This window comes from Biomphalaria glabrata, chromosome 17, assembly GCF_947242115.1.
Source record: "Biomphalaria glabrata chromosome 17, xgBioGlab47.1, whole genome shotgun sequence".
In the NCBI taxonomy this organism is placed as follows: Eukaryota; Metazoa; Mollusca; class Gastropoda; family Planorbidae; genus Biomphalaria; species Biomphalaria glabrata.
In genome coordinates, this window is record NC_074727.1 from 21,923,340 (window position 1) to 21,942,585 (window position 19,246).

General features: G+C 35.5%; 1 protein-coding gene across 1 annotated transcript; it reads left to right on the forward strand.

Moving 5' to 3' along the window:
- Positions 1-78: 78 nt before the first annotated feature.
- Positions 79-19,010, forward strand: LOC106051515 (DDB1- and CUL4-associated factor 13-like). The gene is made up of 12 exons (XM_013206696.2): positions 79-238; positions 2,949-3,148; positions 5,111-5,218; positions 5,476-5,562; positions 9,171-9,326; positions 9,414-9,491; positions 10,894-10,976; positions 12,163-12,230; positions 13,136-13,232; positions 13,626-13,761; positions 17,836-17,999; positions 18,715-19,010. Exons 1-12 carry the CDS (start codon positions 142-144, stop codon positions 18,800-18,802), a joined length of 1,362 nt encoding a protein of 453 aa, XP_013062150.2. The 5' UTR covers positions 79-141; the 3' UTR covers positions 18,803-19,010.
- The last annotated feature ends 236 nt before the right edge of the window (positions 19,011-19,246 follow it).

Genomic DNA, 19,246 nt, shown 5'->3' on the forward strand with positions numbered 1-19,246 from the left:
ATCTAGATCTGGATATTGAATCTTGGCATAATGAAGTCATATTGCATTCTCTCATTCTGTTTTTCTAATCGTAGTTTTAATTTTGTTTTTAATTAGATCTAGACATACATATAGTCTACAGCAGTTTAAAACTTCATTAAGATGGCAACCGTCGTGCGAAGGAAAGATTTTTCGCTAAAGGTTTTATCTAGAAATCCAGAAAATTATAGAAGAGAAACAAAACTTGATATCCATAAAGGTTAGCAGTTATAAAATTTGAATGTAGCTAGATCTCATCTCAAATCTAGATTTGATCTGACATTTCATTAGCATTGGAATAGTCTAATACTAAGTCACTCTTAGTTAGTTAAGTTAGAGTTTAGTGACTCTAAGTTGACTCTAACTTACTCTGTCATAAGTCTCTAGTCAAGACTAAAAGTCTAGTCACTAGATCTAAGACTAAATCTAAGCCTAGTCAGTCTAGTCTAACTCTATAGTAGAGTCGAATCACTAGCGAGACTAGACTAGAGAGGAGTAGTCTGTAGAGACTGGAGAAGAGATCATTCTGCAAGGCTGAGCCGCCTGAGCGCAAGCCATATATAGTAGCTTCTTATATTAGGCACAGCTCATCGAAATCTCCTTTAAGAAACACGTTGCTTTTTTTGTTTATAATTAATTTGTTTTTATGTTTGGAGCTAAAAACGATGTTTCGGGACAGTGCATGTCCAATTTTAGATAAAAGTTCCTGTATTTTTGTTCCGCTTTTCCAAAGCAGATGGCAGTTTTTTAGATTCTCTGTAACCAAGTATGTAAAGCTATTGTTTAAACCTCCCCATATAAGGGATGAAGGCTGATTATTAGCCTGTTTGATCGTAGGCTGGTGGATCTATCAAAATAAGCTTCCAAACATCTTTAGAAAGACATTCCAAACACATTCATATTGTTAGCTGTTAAATAAAATTAATAAAAAAGTTAAACCGTCACCAAATAAAAAAATATAATAAAAATTTGACCTAGTTCCCGAATACTGTGTGCCTAATATAAGAATCTACTATACATGATACATACTTAACATACCAGATACAAATTACACAACTATAGATACTATACTATAGTGTATGTAGATCTATATAGATCTAGAATCTAGTACTACTAGTAGATTCTTAGATCTATTAGATCTATCTATAGTAGATTCTTATATCTGAACACCGACTTACGGGAACTGGGTCAAATTTTTATTTTATTTTTTTATTTGGTGAAGGTTTAACTTACAAAAAAACTGAAAGCAGATTCTTATCTGCAACTAAAGGACTATAAAAATAGCTGTGTTCCTTTGAATTACCACTCATAGTCGAGATTTTATTTTAAAATACACTGGGTCACTTCAATGTTCATGTTCCTTTATTGAACGCAATTTTTGGGCTTTCTCCTCACTTGGACAGAGAGCACCGTCACTGGACACCACTATGTAATGGCTAATAAATTATATCTGTGTTACTTAAAAGTTTTTTAGATTGTATTAAAAGAAGTAGATTCACTTTTGCACTATGTATTTATAGTCTATTTCCTCAATATACTCTCTCTGTGACACTCTGTCTCTCTCTCTCTAACTCTCTATATATAGAATATATATATATATATATATCGTTTATAGTTTATTATTTATATACCTATGTAATCTATGTGTAGAAACAGACAGAAATAAATCTATATAGATTATATATCTTTAAATTAATTATTATAATTTAATAAATATGATATTTTCAACTAGGCTACATGTATTTTCTCTCTTTCTTGAAATTCCCATCCAATGACCCTCTTCTTGTTTTCATAATTTGGATGTTCCTTTTGTGTCACATTAACACCCATAGATGCTCATAATTCTTTTCATGACTCTCTCTCCCCCTTCCCTCCACTGCCTGTTTGATAGTTTGTGACACTACACGCTTATTGTATACCTCTCCTCACCCCCAGCTCATCTGGCGTGATCACCTGCAGTGGGCATGGTCTCTGGCTTTAAATTAGCAGCCCGCACTTTTTCTTTCATTCATAAATTATATATTATAGATATCTCGATCTAGGTCATGTTTATTCATTGAAAAAATCATAGATTTATTAATCCCAATAATATTTCTTATTACGATTTTGCTGTGTCCAAGGAAGGAGAATGAGCTGAATTCATTATTATTCGTTGTACACCCCTTTTTTAAATTTTATTTAACAGGTAACGGTATAAATGTGATTGGAATGTCTTTCTAAAGATCAAACAGGCTCATAATATGTGTATGAATTGCCGGAGGAGGTTAAAACAACAGCTTTACATACATGGTTACCGAGAATCTAAAAAACTGCCATCTGCTTTGGAAAAATGGAACAAAATTACTGAAACTTATCTAAAATTGGACATGCGCAGTCCCGAAACATCATTTTTAGCTCCATTCATAAAAACAAATGAATTACAAAAAAAAACAAAAAAAAAAACGACGCGTTCAAGGAAGGAGAATGTGATGGAGTGTCTAAAATATAAGAACCTCCTCTATATCTGAACACTGACTTTCTGGAAATAAACATAGTATTTAACATAGGTCTAGATGATAGATCTAATTATCTATAGCAACAGAAACTATCTAGTTATGTAGAGCTTGCTGAGAGGTTTACAATGATACCCAATTTATCTTTCTGTGTTATATAGTATATAGGAGTAAAGTTATCCCATTTTATTTTATGTGTAGAAAAATGGACTATAGACTAATAAAACTAATTATTATTACTATATTCCTACCAATTTTTAGATTGATCCATCATCAACATCTTACAAACTTGAAACAACTAAATAATACTAACCTCATTTTTACCTCAACTAGATATGTCCTTAACGCTTGTCACACTTTTACAGCCTATGACCTCTAAATTTAGTATATTTTTATTAATGCTAGACACAGTTCTTATGTATTTCCTTTTATCTGCAGCTCCTCAAAATCCAGAATCTTACTTACATCCCTTTGCAATTGAGAGAGAGTATCAGAGGGCTCTGAATGCTACCAAGTTAGAGAGAGTCTTTGCAAAGCCATTTTTGTGTGGCTTGGAAGGACATCGTGACAACATTGAATGCCTTGCTAAATTTCCTACTCGCTTGTCTCATGTCCTGTCCGCTGCATCCGATGGAGAGGTTGGATAATAATCCATTTATTGTTATTATTAATCATTATAAATAGCATACTTTAGCAATTTACATTCTCTAGAATGTGTGATATCTTAATATTAAATTGTGAAAAGATATTTTTAGCTATGTTTGTCAGGGTTCGTAGTGCTCCTAAAAACTCCTAAAATCTCCTAAAAAATGAAAAGTCTCCTAAAATCCTAAAATTCTCCTAAAAATTGCCGAAAGTCTCCTAAAATTTTTACCCAATATTTTTTTTTTATATAATTTTGCGTATTTCTTGCTAAATATGTGAGGGAAAAAACAACAGCGTAACTAGGCATTCTGATCGCATGACCTTACGGGCTGGCTGTGTTAATGAGCTGACCAGTGACGCGTCTACACCGCCTTTCACCCACTTGTGAAGCGCGACCTCGTGATTGAAGATGGCCTTGGCTCAAGCAAGCATTTCACCTGGCAGTATTTTTCTGAAGTCATTTATTGTTACCACTAAAGACGCGCTAGATCTACTCTGTAGTGACTATTGCCTATAATTAGAGCAATTACAAGACTAATTTGTAGGCTACACTCCTCCGGGCCTTCCCTCACCTAAAATCTTCTTGTTGTAAGTGTAAGACTAAGAGTGACTTCGCGTGGAAAGTCCGTAAATCTTCTAGATCTAGCTAGTATCTAGTAACTGTAATAGTATCTAGATTTAGATCTAATTTAGATCTAGTGAAGATAATTCGCACCTAACCTGAAAACTCTGTGAATTTGTCAATTTAATGATCTCGATACATCTAATGTCTAGATTACTCTAGAAATACGCTAGATTCTAGATTTACGCTAAATCAGAGTCTAGTGAAGATAATTAGCACAAAGAAGTGAAAAGCCCGCAAATTTAGACTCTAGATCTACGGTATATCCAGTGAAGATTATTCGCATACTGCCGCGAAAAGTCCGCAAATTTTAGTGACTTAGATCTAGACTCTAGATCTATGGTATATTCAGTGAAGATAATTCGCACACAGCCGCGAAAAGTCCTCGAATTTTATTGACTTATTTCTAGACTCTAGATTTACTCTAAATCACTAGAATCTAGTGAAGATAATTCTCACAAAATCAAATAACAATAATTGATTTGATAAATGTGTATGTTTTACTATGTATCACACAAATGGATGGGACACACACACACACACATCATACATTTCATCCTTAAAAAACCTCCTAAAATCTCCTAAAATTTTGTCATGGAAAAGTGCTACTAACCCTGGTTTGTAGCCACCAAAAGATGCTGGGAATACACATAGAAATACATGTGATGGTGGCCCACAAAATAAACGTAAATATGATAAACATGTGTTTCCCTAAAGTAATATCGATTCCCCTTTGATTATAGTTTTAGTCAAAACTTGTACACAGAATTGAGCACCCTCCCTGCCCCCTTTTTCTATCCCTTTTGTGTAGCACATCTTTCATGCTGTTACCTTCTCTATATTTCCATCTCTTTTGTGGACATGTAGTGGATATCTGGAAGAAAATCTCTGTGCTGCCTTTAGTTAGCAATTTACATCCAGTGTTTCCCAAACTGTTTCCTTTACGGAACACTTCGCACATTCTGAGTATTTAGAAGAACACTTTGTTTATTTTTTTGTTGTGGCCTCGCAAACACTAGGGTTCTGTAGAACACACTTTTGGGAAACACTGATTTACACAATTCAGCTCTAGTCAGAATTCTAATCATAGAACCCTCTATAGTTAGCCAAATGATTTTTTTTTTTTTAGTCAGCCACACATTCCATATCTCTATCACTTTGATATACTGATACATAAAAATTATCTTAGCTGATTTTATTTCTGAATCCGTGAATAATAAATAGAAAGTTAAATACATTTTTAAAACTATTTCCTATGTTTGTAGACTTTTTTTTTTTTGTTAGATCTCTAACTCAAACTAAAAATTGAAGTGAAAATAATTTTCATTTTTAGATTCGTCTTTGGGACCTGTCAACCAAAAAATGTATCAGTAACGTCGTAGCTCATGATGGCCTGGTCAGAGGGATGTGTGCACACAGATCAGGAAATTTCTTTCTCTCTGTAAGTTTGAGATTGTGTTTAGAGTTTTAGATTCTCATAAAATAGTTGCCTTCTCTAGCTCCTTCCTTATACAACATGTGATGCATTGACAATCTTGTTTTGAAAATTACATTATTTACTTTAGTAACTTTTAAAAACATTGACATTTTCTAAATATTGTTATTATAAAACACATCTTATTCATATAAAATTTGAAATTTGTCTTATTGTTAATGCTTTATTTTAATACTTAATATAATGTCTGCTGGTTGTAACAGTGTGGTCAGGATGCTAATGTCAAATTCTGGGCCTGTTCAGAAGAAGGTCACGTTACTCAGGAACCTGTCCGAACAATTCTAAATAAGGTGAAGACAATTTTTATATTTGCTATTTAAAGATATTTCATTTTTGTTGAAATGCTCATTTTTTTCTTCTACTTAAATAATTTTATTCGAAAAAGTTTGTTCTGTTGATTTTTTTATTTTTTTCTCTTTCTTGTGCATTTCTCATCTTTTATCTTTCTTTTCTCATCTAAAAAGAAGAAAGCGGGACCATTGCTTATTTGGTTTTCAACGTAGACAGCTTGATGGTGCCATAAATATAAGCTAATTAGATTTTAGTTTGCTAACCTTTTTTTCTTGATTGAAATGTTCTTTTGAATAATTTTGTTTAGAAAACTTAAGTATCAATTAATAATCACAAAGTTATCTTCAAAGGTTTAGAAATTTTGTAAATTTTTCATAACATTTAAATATAAATATTTTGGGTAGTAATTGCTGCAAAGTATAAATGTATTCTGCACCTCTTGTAAAGTATGGATTGAAATTTATTCTGTGCCAACTAGTAAAGGAAACAATATAAACATATACTATAGTAATTTTCTAAGTATAGAAAATATAAATGTATTATGTGCCTAATTGTAAATTATTGAAAATATAAATCTATTATTTGCCTTATTGTAAAGTGTTGAACATATAAATGTTTTATATGCCTAATTATAAAGTATGGAAAATATATACAAGATTGTTTAAAATCTGTATACTGTTGTACAGCTTTGTTAAATCTAAAGATCAAATGTATATATGTAATAAAAAAAAAAAAAGGAAAGTTCCCGTCAGACCTTGTGGTCTATAGGGCAGATGATTAAAGGTCATCTGTTTCTGTGGCCTATGGTTAACGAGGGTGTCATGTGGCCAGCACGACCAACCGCCATTACTTTTCCCCAACAAATATCAGGCACCCATTAGAGCTGGGTGGACTTAGAGGCGTTAAAAAATCCCCAAATTAAAAATCCCAATCTTCACCAGGATTCGAACCCGGGACCTAAAGTTCAAAAGCCAAGTGCTTTACTGCTCAGCCACCATGTCTCACAAATGTAAATGTAAACTAATTCAAATTATATACTTTCTTCTTCTTCTTCTAGCCAGCTTTATTGCTGCTGAGCTGTGAGCTCTTTAGCAGACTGTGCCAAGGAAAAAAGTGTGCTGTTTTCTTCAATTGTTCAGCACTGCTGTACAGGGTGTTGGTTATGTTGGGCTGTAGTGGAAGTAGGGTCTGCCTAAGGTGGATTAGGGAGGGGCATTCAAAGAGGATATGGTTTACGGTTTCAAAGGGGTGGGCGCAGTGTCTGCAAAGGGGAGTTGTGTGGAGTTTATTTTGTTCAGGTGGTAATTTAATAGTAGTGTGTGTCCTGTTCTTAGTTGGAAGATTGTAGATTGTTCTTTGCGGGGGAGGAAGTTAATACTGTCCAGTTTGTTAGGCATAGTCATTTCTTTGTACATGGCTCTGCCTATGTTTCCTGATGCCCATTGGTTGAGCCACTCCTCTTTGTGATTGTTGACTAACATTGACCTTAGGGTGAGGTAGTTAACAGGTCTATCTGGTTGTTCCATAGATGAACCTGCCTTTGATAGCTTATCTGCCTTTTCATTTCCCATGATGCCAATGTGTCCAGGGATCCACTGTAGTGTGATATTGATATTTAATTTTGATATCGTCTGATGGATTATCACAATGAGTGTTGTCAACTCTCTTGGGCGGTTTGAGGTGCTGCTGTTAAGTGCTTGCAGAGTAGATTGGGAGTCTGTAAATACAACAATATCTGATGGTGGTTGCAATCCTTCATATAATTTCCACTGTCTGTAGTGCTATGGTGATTGCCTCAATTTCGGCTTGGAAGTTTGAGCAGTAATCGCCACAGGGTGCGCTTATCTCAAAATGTTTATTTTTAGGGAAGACCAGGAAGGCACCAAGACCAGCATTGATGGTGGCTTTGAAAGCCGATCCGTCTATATAAATATGGATAGCTGTTTTTTGATAGCTTTCAATTGTTTCAAGCGTGCCTACTTTGAGCTACAGTGAATTTGATTCTTTTGTTAAGGTGTTATTTAGTAATTATTTTTAGTTATTTTGTGTTTTGATGGTTGGTTGTTTGTAGTTTAGTCCGGGTGTAATGTTTGAAAATCTGGTAATTTTTTCTCTGTTATTGGGTAGGTGGTGTTTTAGGGCTAGTTCGTCAGTAAGTTGGATCAGAGTCCTTTGCTTTTTTTGGTTGTTTTTCCTATTTCTCTGTGTTAGTAATTTATTTGGATGATTGTCCTCCAACCTTCTGTATCTCTCAATAGCTTCTAATGCTGCTCTGTTGCGCCTTAACTTAAGAGGTTCAATATTGGAGTCTATTTCACAGGCTGCTGTGAGGGTAGTTCTCGTACCTCCACTAATTAGCCGCAAGGCTTGGTTTTGGATTGTATCTTATGATGATTGATAGGTTTTGTTGGCAGCTACTTGTATGGAGAGTTATCCATTACAGATCTGACGTATCCAGTGTATAACTGTCTTAAGGTTTTCTTTTCAGCTCACCAGGATATTCCTGCTAGGTGTTTTATTATGTTTAATCTTTGTGATGCTTTTTCTTTTAAATCTGCCATAAAGTCTTGGGCAGTAGTGTTTCTTGCAATAGCGCTATGTGTATATCATGCTTCTTGAGTATGTGTTGGAGTTCTGTTGTCTTGTTTTGTAGGCCTAAGATGTTGAGTTGCAAAAGGTTTAGGTGTTTGCTACTAGTCTGTTTTTTATTTCCAGTAGCTGACTTATCACAGGCAGTCCTGGAAGAAACTGCCATGTGCAGACCTTTTACGAGACGACGTCTGAGCTCGTATGGATTTTTCGTTAAATTCCTTGGCATTTAGTGTAGGCTGGGTATTTCTTCAGGCTTTGTAAAAAAATATATAAATATATAGTCCCCGCATTTTAAGGGAGTTTTCCGTCTTGGCAATTTTCTCCAATACTGACATAAAAGGAAAACATCTAGGTCTGAAGACTGTAACCGGAATATCCATGAGACAAGGTGGGGTTGGCCAATGGTCCATTCTCCGCCATCCATAGAGCTCTCCAAATGGAACTTTTCTGCAGTAGAAAGCTTAAAGTGGACTGTGCCCTGGGTATGCCCTGTGGAATCCTCACATCCTGGATCCAGGCCCCTTCACGATATCACATTTACCAGATCCAGAAAAAAAACACTTCATGATGGATTTATATCTAGTATTAGAATGTAGTGAGACAAGGACCTCCGTCTGGTGTAGTGCAATCCAGACCTTCGTCAAAAAGCACCTATAGGGGTGGAAGGTCCACTATTATTCACTTAGTGAAATGCAAGTGGAAAGGCAGTGGGGTTATTTATTTCTCTTGGTCATTTCCAAGCCCCGATACCCACACGGGGGAGTATCACCACAGAGTGGAGGTTTGGAGTCAGAGTTTTCCTTCTCCTAGAGCTGGGTGGACTCAGAGGCGTTAAAAAAATCCCCAAATTAAAAATCCCAATCTTCACCAGGATTGAAACCCGGGACCTAAAGTTCAAAAGCCAAGCGCTTTTACTGCTCAGCCATCATGCCTCACAAATGTAAACTAATTCAAATTATATACAATTTTTTTAAAACCATAAATTTCATGTTTGCTATATTTTTCTTTTATCTAGCATGTTTATCAGAGTATTGATCATCACGAGAAAGATGATACATTTGTTACCTGTGGCCAGTCCCTGGACGTTTGGGCAGGAGACCGAGCACAACCCTACCAGTCTTACACTTGGGGTTTGGACAGTATGCACTATGTCAAATTTAATAGAATTGAGGTAAGGTGTTGCCCAAAGTGTTGTTGCTGTCTTATTCTGATAAGCACTTAATGATTTGGTTCACAGTATTGTCTCTTTGTTTGACAGACTCACCTGGTAGCTGTGGCAGCTGATGACAGAAGTATTATGTTGTATGACATACGAGGTGGTGCTGGAGTACAAAAGGTAGGCTGAGCTCTTTTGTTAGCCTTAGTAATTCTTTTCAATGCTACTGTTATCCCTCTCTTGTTTAATTAACTAGGACAATCTTCCAAGGTTATTTTTGTCCTCTGTGGTGTGAGATCATTTAACTCACTTTTTACAGCTCCTGCACATTTTAAGAGTTAAAAAAAAAAATTAGCCTGTATATAAATAAGAAGTGAAAAAGAAAAAAAAAATTTAAATCTATTGGGAAAGTAAAAAGTATACTTTAAAGATATATAAAAGAATGATATAACTTATTCTCATGAGTTATTTTCCACATTTGGACAGAATTAATTTTTTTGTCCTTTGACATGCTTCAATTAAATATAACACAAAAAAATGTTTTTACAACAAACAATTATTTTAATATTGGTTTTATATCATCTGCACTGTAGATTGCTAAGTAAGAAAGGGGAACTTTACTTTTTATGAAAATTAAAAATTAAAACTTACCAACTATGGACAAACTAGATTTAGGTAAAACTTCATTATCCTAAATGAAAAAAGAAAGAAATTTGTTTCACATTTATCCATATTGTCACAAATTTTTATATATATATATATATATATATATATATATATATATATATATATATATATATAAAACACATTTAAAACACTTAAAATGTAAAATGGAAATATTGAGCTAATTGTCCATGACACTAGGATTTGAAAAATGAAAACTGACTGGAAAGGTCAACAGCAGGGTAATGTATTGTGATCCAAATTAATAAAATTATTTTTTTACAATATTTTACGTTTTATAGAAAACATTTAAAAATACATTAAAGGATTGTCTGAAGCTCATTATCCCGTATCGCAACCATTCAGAACATCAATCTAAAGAAACTAGAGATTATTTAAGCCCCTTCTCTTTTTTAAAAAACTCCTTTTTTAAAAAAAAATTTTTAGTGTAGAAATTTTAAGCAATAAAAAAATATACGTGAGGAAAAAAAGGGAAAAATATAGATTTTAAAGCATCGACAGTGCCAGTGTTGACCGCCAACTAGGACCAGTTTAAATTAACACTAAGTGCGTCATTAATCAAGAGTTAATGCCCTATATTTAAGTTAAATTTCAAATATCTGTAACAAACATAAATCCCTATAAGTTAATAAATATATGGCCAGGTTTTTTAATTGCATCTTGTAACATTTTAATAGAACCAGTGACTATTTAATTTAATCAGCAGCAAATAGTCGTGTTATCCGTTAGCTATCTAAATATTTGAAATAGCTAAGAGTTTCACAATTCCTTCCTCTGGTGCAATATATTGGCATCTCCCCCCCCCCCCCCCTCTTCCTTGCTTTTTTCCCCTTAGCCCAGCACCAGCTTCTTGATTGTTTTGTCATTTTGTAAGTTTTGTGTTGTTTTCTGTCTACAGCTTATCATGAGGATGAAGACGAATGCTATCAGCTGGAACCCAATGCAGGCCTACATATTTACAGCTGCCTGTGATGACTACAAGTAAGTAGCTATGGTAATGTATCCTGGACCTTAGGTCATCACGTGGTATTGAAATAGGAAAATTAAAAAGCGTTACTAGGCTTAGAATCCATGTACCATATAAGCCAAAAAAATGAAAACAAAACATATAGGTACTTTTTTGATACAGTTTTAATTATCTTTACATTAAATGTAGATTGCATTTGTTCTTTAAGCAGAAAGCAAGATTAAATAACTGCACACACAGAAAAATCATCATCTTTCCTTTGCGTTTCTAATGGAACATAGAGCCTCAGTAAAAACAAGCCACTCTCCATGGTCTCTTGCTAGTTTTTTAATGGCTTCCCAGCTCTTTCCTGTCCTCTTGGCTCCATCTAGTACAGTGGGTCGCCACATTCTTTTTGGTTTTCCTCTGCGTCTTGTGCCCTAGGGGTTCATTCCACTCTAAGGCCTGTCTAGCTCTGTTGTTGGTATCTTTTCTAATGGTGTGACCAATCCATCTTCACTTCCTCTCTAAGATCTGAACCTCTATATTTCTCTGTTCACCCATCTCCCACACTTTGGTGTTTTCTGTTTTGTCATCCCAGTGTATTTTTAATATATTTCTCAGACATCTGCTGATGAAGGTCTGTATTTTTGTTGTTGTTGCTTCAGTTGTTCTCCATGTTTCAGAACCATACAGTAGGACCACCTTAATTCTTATTTTAGTCTTGTTAGAGATGTAGGGAGATTTCCAGGTTGGTTTCAGGACACCGAAATAATATATTGTATTTTCAGTGTTTTGATATTATTCCAGATCACTAGTCATCTAATCACTATTTCACATGATCTTGAGGCATTACATTAAATATTACTACATCTTTTTTTTGGGTGGAATACTAGGCTTCATTCCAATTTTGAATGAATAGTTTTTTAAGTTTTTTTTCTCTCTAAATCCTATTAAACAATTTATTTCCTTTTATAAAATCCAAATAAATTTTATTCTTTAAATAACAATTTTTAAAATTGTATTTTTATCTCTGAAAGAACATGTTGATTAATTATGATGAATTGATTATTGTTTAGCCAGCGGTGGCAGCAAATTAAGCTACCACACTACACGCTTCACACAGCCTTTGTTTATGAATGATTATCATCTTATTTGAAAATCCCAAGTAATGAGGAAAGTCACAAGATCTTAACATTATTTTTGTTTTCATGTTTTCAGTCTGTATACATATGACATCAGGAATCTCACAATGGCTGCAAACAAACATGAGGACCATATAGCTGCTGGTGAGAAGTTGTTTTTTTAACTCTTTCTCTCTTAACCTGTCTCAATTAAATTAATTTTTGGTTTTATAAACTTTAAAGCATGCATAAAAATATAATATATAATAATATACCTAATATAACATTTCCTGATTTCATACAAAAAAAGTTATTTAAGTTTAATCATAACAGGGTAGTGAAACACTAATGAGCAAATTGAATAATTCCATCGGAGCATGGAAAATAATTACGGAGAGAAAGAGTTAATGCTCATTAAATGAGAATCAGAAACATGAGCAGCACAGCTGAAAATAGTCTGACCTAGGAAATGAGATGCTCCTCAAAAACATTTTCAAGCCTGCACATTGAGACTGTCATGACCTAGTTATAGGCACTGCATTGTGAGGTGATTCACAAAAAGCTTAACATTGTAAGGAGATATCATTGCTTTAAGCACCACTTTGTAACGTGATACCATACAGTAGACCGCAGCATAAGAAAAAGGCAAGCCATAACCTGCTGTCAGATAATGATTAATAGGTCTAGGCTTAACTTTTTGCCAGACTTTCATGATGGCAAAGAAAATGAGGAATGGACAGAATATCTGAAATTTCAAGTCAGATGAAATAATATTTATTGTATAACTTGAATTCCTTAATTGAGCTTCAAAAGAGAAACATGTAAGCAATAAAACATTCCAGAAACTTCAAACTTTCAAATACGTATGAAACAGTTAAACTTTATAATAGAAGTATAACATTCAAACCTAATAATATTGATGAAACATACACACTTTGTATTAGTGGGAAAACATTCAAACTTTAAAATACCAGTAAAACATTCAAACTTTGACCTGATTTGAAGTGTATCTGTTGATGTTTCCTTTTTTATTATATTTCACCACTTTTCTGTGCTTTTTCTTTCTGCAGTGATGGATGTTGACTATGCCCCTACAGGTAAAGAGTTTGCCACTGCAGGCTACGACAGAGCTGTGCGGATATTCAATGCAGTGGAAGGCCATAGCAGGTGAGACTTTCAAATCTTGAGAGTTTTTTCTTCAACAATTATTGATACTTGCTTGATTATGTTCCCTTTTTCTGTGGAACTGTTGGGGCACCACACAAGACTGTCAACCATCTTTCTCCATTCCTTTCTGTCCTTGCCTTGGATAGAATTTCATTCAATGGCGGACCCTTCCATTCTTTTATGTTGTCGTCCTATCACTTCCTCTTCCTATCTGCTTCTTCCTGGTACTGTTCCCTGAAGGAAGGTCTTTGCGAGCCCTGGCGACCTTGTGATGTGGCCATAGAGTTTGATTTTATGTTTTTTTGACATAAAACATTCAGAATTATCAGATGCAACAACTTGTAGGGATTAAATGTATCAACTTATCAAATGGACTCTTTCTATTCCACACAGAGATGTCTACACTACAAAACGTATGCAGCGTGTCAACCACATCTTGTGGTCCATGGACAACAAGTACATCCTGTCAGGCTCTGATGAGATGAATGTCAGATTGTGGAAATCTAAAGCTGCGGAGAAACTGGGTGTGGTGAGTAGGGATTTTTTAAAATTCATCTGTTTGGATTTCAAAAATTGTTTGCATGCAAATCATAATAATTAAAATGACTAGGGGTGTAGCGATCATAAGGCTTAGCTGTTAGATGTGGAATGAAATTTCATGGGTTAATAAATGGAACTAGTATTTTTTATTTTTTAACCTTAAAGACCTACTTGTCTAACAAGTTCTAATGGATCCAGATTATTGGGAAAAGCAAAAGTGTCTTTTTGGCATGCTTACCTTTTAGAGTTATATGTGCTTATCTTTAGAGTTTATCTATAGAGTTATCTCCCTGGAGTAAGTGCATGCAACAAATTGGCGAATTTAGCTTCACCTGCCCTGTTGCCTGCAAGTTTGTCACAAACATAGACTTAAGTTACACATTTTTGGCATACCGAAAATTAAGGGCAGTAACCAATAAATATTTCAGCCTTCCACATGTCTTTCCAAGTATTTTAATATTCAAATAATTTGTTTATTGTTAAGTTATGATGCATACCTATCAAAGGGGCTCGAGGTCTGACACCCGACTCAAGCAGAGTTGAACTTACTTATAACGTCAAGGCAGCACTTTGGAAAACCTTCTCCCAGATCCCACTGGTCCTCAAAACAGATTGGACCGTAGCACTCTGAGCATGCTATGCATGAAAAATACACTTTATATAAGCAATTCCAAAAATGGCAGAACATATTTCTTGTTTTTTATGTAAACTGACAAATTGAGGCGTGGTTTCTGAGTGGTAAAGCACTTGACTTCTGAACCAAGATATCCCAGGTTTGAATCCTGATGAAGACTGGATTTTTTATTTCGGATCTTTAGGGCGCCTATGAGTCACCCAGCTCAAATGGGTACCTGACATTAGTTTGGGAAAAGTAATTGCAGTTAGTCTTTGTGCTGGCCACATGACACCCTCATTAACCGTGGGCAGAAGCAGATGACCTTTACATCATCTGCCCCATAGATAGCAAGGTCTGAAAGGAGTACTTTACTTTACTTTAAATTGACAAATAACTTTTTCACCTGTTTTTCTAGCAGAACATGGTTACATAAACTAGCTATTGACAGCCACATAATGGCTATTAACATCATGGCTAGATATAGAGGCAGCCTTAGCAGTGTGCAGGCCCTGGGCGAATGTCATAGTAGGGAGCCCTAAGCTGTAGGGTAGACTATATCGTATCATACCATGTCACGCTAACGGAATCGTCGGCCTCTAAGGCTGAAGGCCTTATTTTTGTTACAAAACTTAATACCTTACATAAGTACTGTACTATTGGCCTTTTAACTACATAAATTTAAAGTGTTCACCTTAACTTTTGGATCACTATGTAAAAGACCTCTGCATGCAGTCAAGGATGATGGGACAATATTCCATGTGCTCATTTTGAATCATATATCCTAGGTACTGGTTGTGAGCCTCAGCATTCTTAATTCATCGAAGATGTTCTTGCATGTTGGGTCGAATTAGTCAAGCATCTCTACCAAGTCTAAAAGCTGACCATTGTTTGTCGCATACAGCTTCTCTGTTCTCCCATGAAGTGTGCTATTTTTTTTTTTTTTTTTTCAGCGTACTGAGAAATCGTTATCATTCTTGCCAAGACTGCGCGCCAGTGCAGTTTTTTTTTTTTTTCTACTTTGTTCTAGCATCAATGTATCCATTGCGCTACCATTGGACTTTCTCTTACACATACTTATAAGTTGTGGGGTAAGCATGCTGGACTAGTTTATTCATCTTGATGGTCCTGGGTTCATACCCTACCCGCAGCCATCCTTCATTGTTCAGCAGGAGATTTGGACTTCAACTCTGAAAGAACATCTGAAGCATCTAAAACATTTTACTAACATTTTAACATGATTTACATGCTTCTGAATTTTATTATCAGAATGTTTCCAATTGCAGCAGATTTTGTATGCTAATTGGCCTCCAGTAGCTGTTGTGCCAAACTACTAACTACGAAGAGCAAATACTGTCTTTAGTCTTTGGTCTAAGAACAAATTGTACGATAGGAGCTACAGTGGTCCATTAACATTCGCAGTTCTGACATTCTAATGAAACAAAATACATCCATGTTTTTTTGTTTTTGTACACTGAAGTATGGGTTTTCACACAGCCCCTCCATGTTTTTTTTGTTTTTGTACACTGAAGTTTTCACACAGCCCCTCCATGTTTTTTTGTTTTTGTACACTGAAGTATGGGTTGTCACACAGCCCCTCGATGTTTTTTTGTTTTTGTGCACTGAAGTATGGGTTGTCACACAGCCCCTCCATGTTTTTTTGTTTTTGTACACTGAAGTATGGGTTGTCACACAGCCCCTCGATGTTTTTTTGTTTTTGTACACTGAAGTATGGGTTGTCACACAGCCCCTCCATGTTTTTTTGTTTTTGTACACTGAAGTATGGGTTGTCACACAGCCCCTCGATGTTTTTTTGTTTTTGTACACTGAAGTATGGGTTGTCACACAGCCCCTCCATGTTTTTTTGTTTTTGTACACTGAAGTATGGGTTGTCACACAGCCCCTCGATGTTTTTTTGTTTTTGTACACTGAAGTATGGGTTGTCACACAGCCCCTCGATGTTTTTTTGTTTTTGTACACTGAAGTATGGGTTTTCACACAGCCCCTCCATGTTTTTTTGTTTTTGTACACTGAAGTATGGGTTTTCACACAGCCCCTCCATGTTTTTTTGTTTTTGTACACTGAAGTATGGGTTTTCACACAGCCCCTCCATGTTTTTTTGTTTTTGTACACTGAAGTATGGGTTTTCACACAGCCCCTCCATGTTTTTTTTGTTTTTGTACACTGAAGTTTTCACACAGCCCCTCCATGTTTTTTTGTTTTTGTACACTGAAGTATGGGTTTTCACACAGCCCCTCGATGTTTTTTTGTTTTTGTACACTGAAGTATGGGTTGTCACACAGCCCCTCGATGTTGTTTTGTTTTTGTACACTGAAGTATGGGTTTTCACACAGCACCTCCATGTTTTTTTTTTGTACACTGAAGTATGGGTTGTCACACAGCCCCTCCATGTTTTTTTGTTTTTGTACACTGAAGTATGGGTTTTCACACAGCCCCTCCATGTTTTTTTGTTTTTGTACACTGAAGTATGGGTTTTCACACAGCCCCTCCATGTTTTTTTGTTTTTGTACACTGAAGTATGGGTTTTCACACAGCCCCTCGATGTTTTTTTGTTTTTGTACACTGAAGTATGGGTTGTCACACAGCCCCTCGATGTTGTTTTGTTTTTGTACACTGAAGTATGGGTTTTCACACAGCACCTCCATGTTTTTTTTTTGTACACTGAAGTATGGGTTGTCACACAGCCCCTCCATGTTTTTTTGTTTTTGTACACTGAAGTATGGGTTTTCACACAGCCCCTCCATGTTTTTTTGTTTTTGTACACTGAAGTATGGGTTTTCACACAGCCCCTCCATGTTTTTTTGTTTTTGTACACTGAAGTATGGGTTTTCACACAGCCCCTCGATGTTTTTTTGTTTTTGTACACTGAAGTATGGGTTGTCACACAGCCCCTCGATGTTGTTTTGTTTTTGTACACTGAAGTATGGGTTGTCACACAGCCCCTCGATGTTTTTTTGTTTTTGTACACTGAAGTATGGGTTGTCACACAGCCCCTCCATGTTTTTTTGTTTTTGTACACTGAAGTATGGGTTTTCACACAGCCCCTCCATGTTGTTTTGTTTTTGTACACTGAAGTATGGGTTGTCACACAGCCCCTCCATGTTTTTTTTGTTTTTGTACACTGAAGTATGGGTTGTCACACAGCCCCTCGATGTTTTTTTGTTTTTGTACACTGAAGTATGGGTTTTCACACAGCACCTCCATGTTTTTTTGTTTTTATACACTGAAGTATGGGTTGTCACACAGCCCCTCGATGTTTTTTTGTTTTTGTACACTGAAGTATGGGTTGTCACACAGCCCCTCCATGTTTTTTTGTTTTTGTACACTGAAGTATGGGTTTTCACACAGCCCCTCCATGTTTTTTTTATCCCATTCAGACATGGACCACATTTTTTTAATTAACAAATTTAATTTTTTCTATTGCTTTAGCTTAAGCCAAGAGAGAAAACAGCATTCAATACAGCTGAAACCTTGAAGAGAACATTCAAAGACCACCCAGAGATCAAGAGGATTTCTAGACACAGGCATTTGCCTAAACTCATCTTCAGCCAAAGGAAAGAACTCAGAGAAATCAAAGAGGCTCAAAAGAGAAAGTCAGTTTTCAGTTTCTATTTCCCTTTTATTTTTGTAACTAGTAAATTAGTGAACACATTTTAAACAAAACAGCATTTTAATAATAATAAAGCATTATATTTCTTTTTGATGTTTGAAATGCAGTTGCTAAATAGTATTGCATGCAACTATTAAGTCCTAGTTACTATGTTCCATTTTTGGCAAGATAAGTTGCTGTGTGTTAAAACCGCTTGACTAACTTTCAAGAAGGGTTCGAATTTGAATCCAGACTGGAGCTGAGTTGTGTTTGCCGAGCGCCTGTAGGCTGCAAGGAAACATTCTCCCAGGTACCCCCCCCCCTCCACATGTCCACAAGAGGGATTAGACCATAGCACACTGAGTACAATAGCATGAAAGATTCTCTATACAAAAGCATCTTCATTTTCATTTCTAAAAATCAGTTTTGGATTTATCAAATCAACACTTGATATTTTGTTGGGGGCTTTTGGCCATTTTGCAGACCACACAATCTCCTGTTTCTGTTTTCTTTTTTAGTTTACTAAAATTTTTTCTAGTTTTATTGTAAAATGCATCTCCACAACAGTAATGAGATGAATTCTCGGAGCATGCTTGTGCTTGCTATAATGTGATACTATCAATTTTTTTTATAAATCATCAAATAATCTATTTATTTATGTTAGTTTGATCTTATAGTAATTAGTTTTAGGATTTTATTTAAATTTTTTCTTTCTTCAGAGAGAGCAATCGCAGATTCCACAGCAAGCCAGGAGCTGTTCCATTCCAGCCAGAGCGAAAGAAACAGATTGTGGAGCTCAAAGATTGATGTGTTGCTTTTATTCTGTGGTGTGTCTGTGTGTGTGCTGTTGGTAAAACTTGTCATGGTGTGTATAAGGGTGTGGGTTAGGATGCTTTGTTCTGTTTCTGATGAAACAAAAATAATTGTCTTGAATGGAGAAAGAATGTAAGACTGGATTTCTTGTGATTCTGCTGTTACACTGTACATAGACCCTAATTAAATGGTTAAGCTCTTGGCCTGTTTTTTGTATTTATTTATCTTATGACAAGGCTTTGTATTTCGGGCCATATTAAATCCCACCCATGAGGCAGTGCTATCTGGCCATAGAAATAGAATATAATGGTTAGCTATTTTGATTGTTTGGGCCATATTTATTCCATTAGACTGACTTAAAAAAGCAAGGCCTTCAGGGTCTGCAAAATATTCAAATAAAAACAATAGGTTGGTAAAAGAGTACAAGTCTTGTTGAAT

Bases quoted from the DNA above. Each gene is read 5' to 3' on its own strand.
- LOC106051515 (XM_013206696.2), top strand. From the start codon at position 142: ATGGCAACCGTCGTGCGAAGGAAAGATTTTTCGCTAAAGGTTTTATCT. The intron at 9,327-9,413 runs GTAAGGTGTTGC...TTTGTTTGACAG, and splicing joins TCAAATTTAATAGAATTGAG to ACTCACCTGGTAGCTGTGGC. The intron at 13,233-13,625 runs GTGAGACTTTCA...TATTCCACACAG, and splicing joins GCAGTGGAAGGCCATAGCAG to AGATGTCTACACTACAAAAC.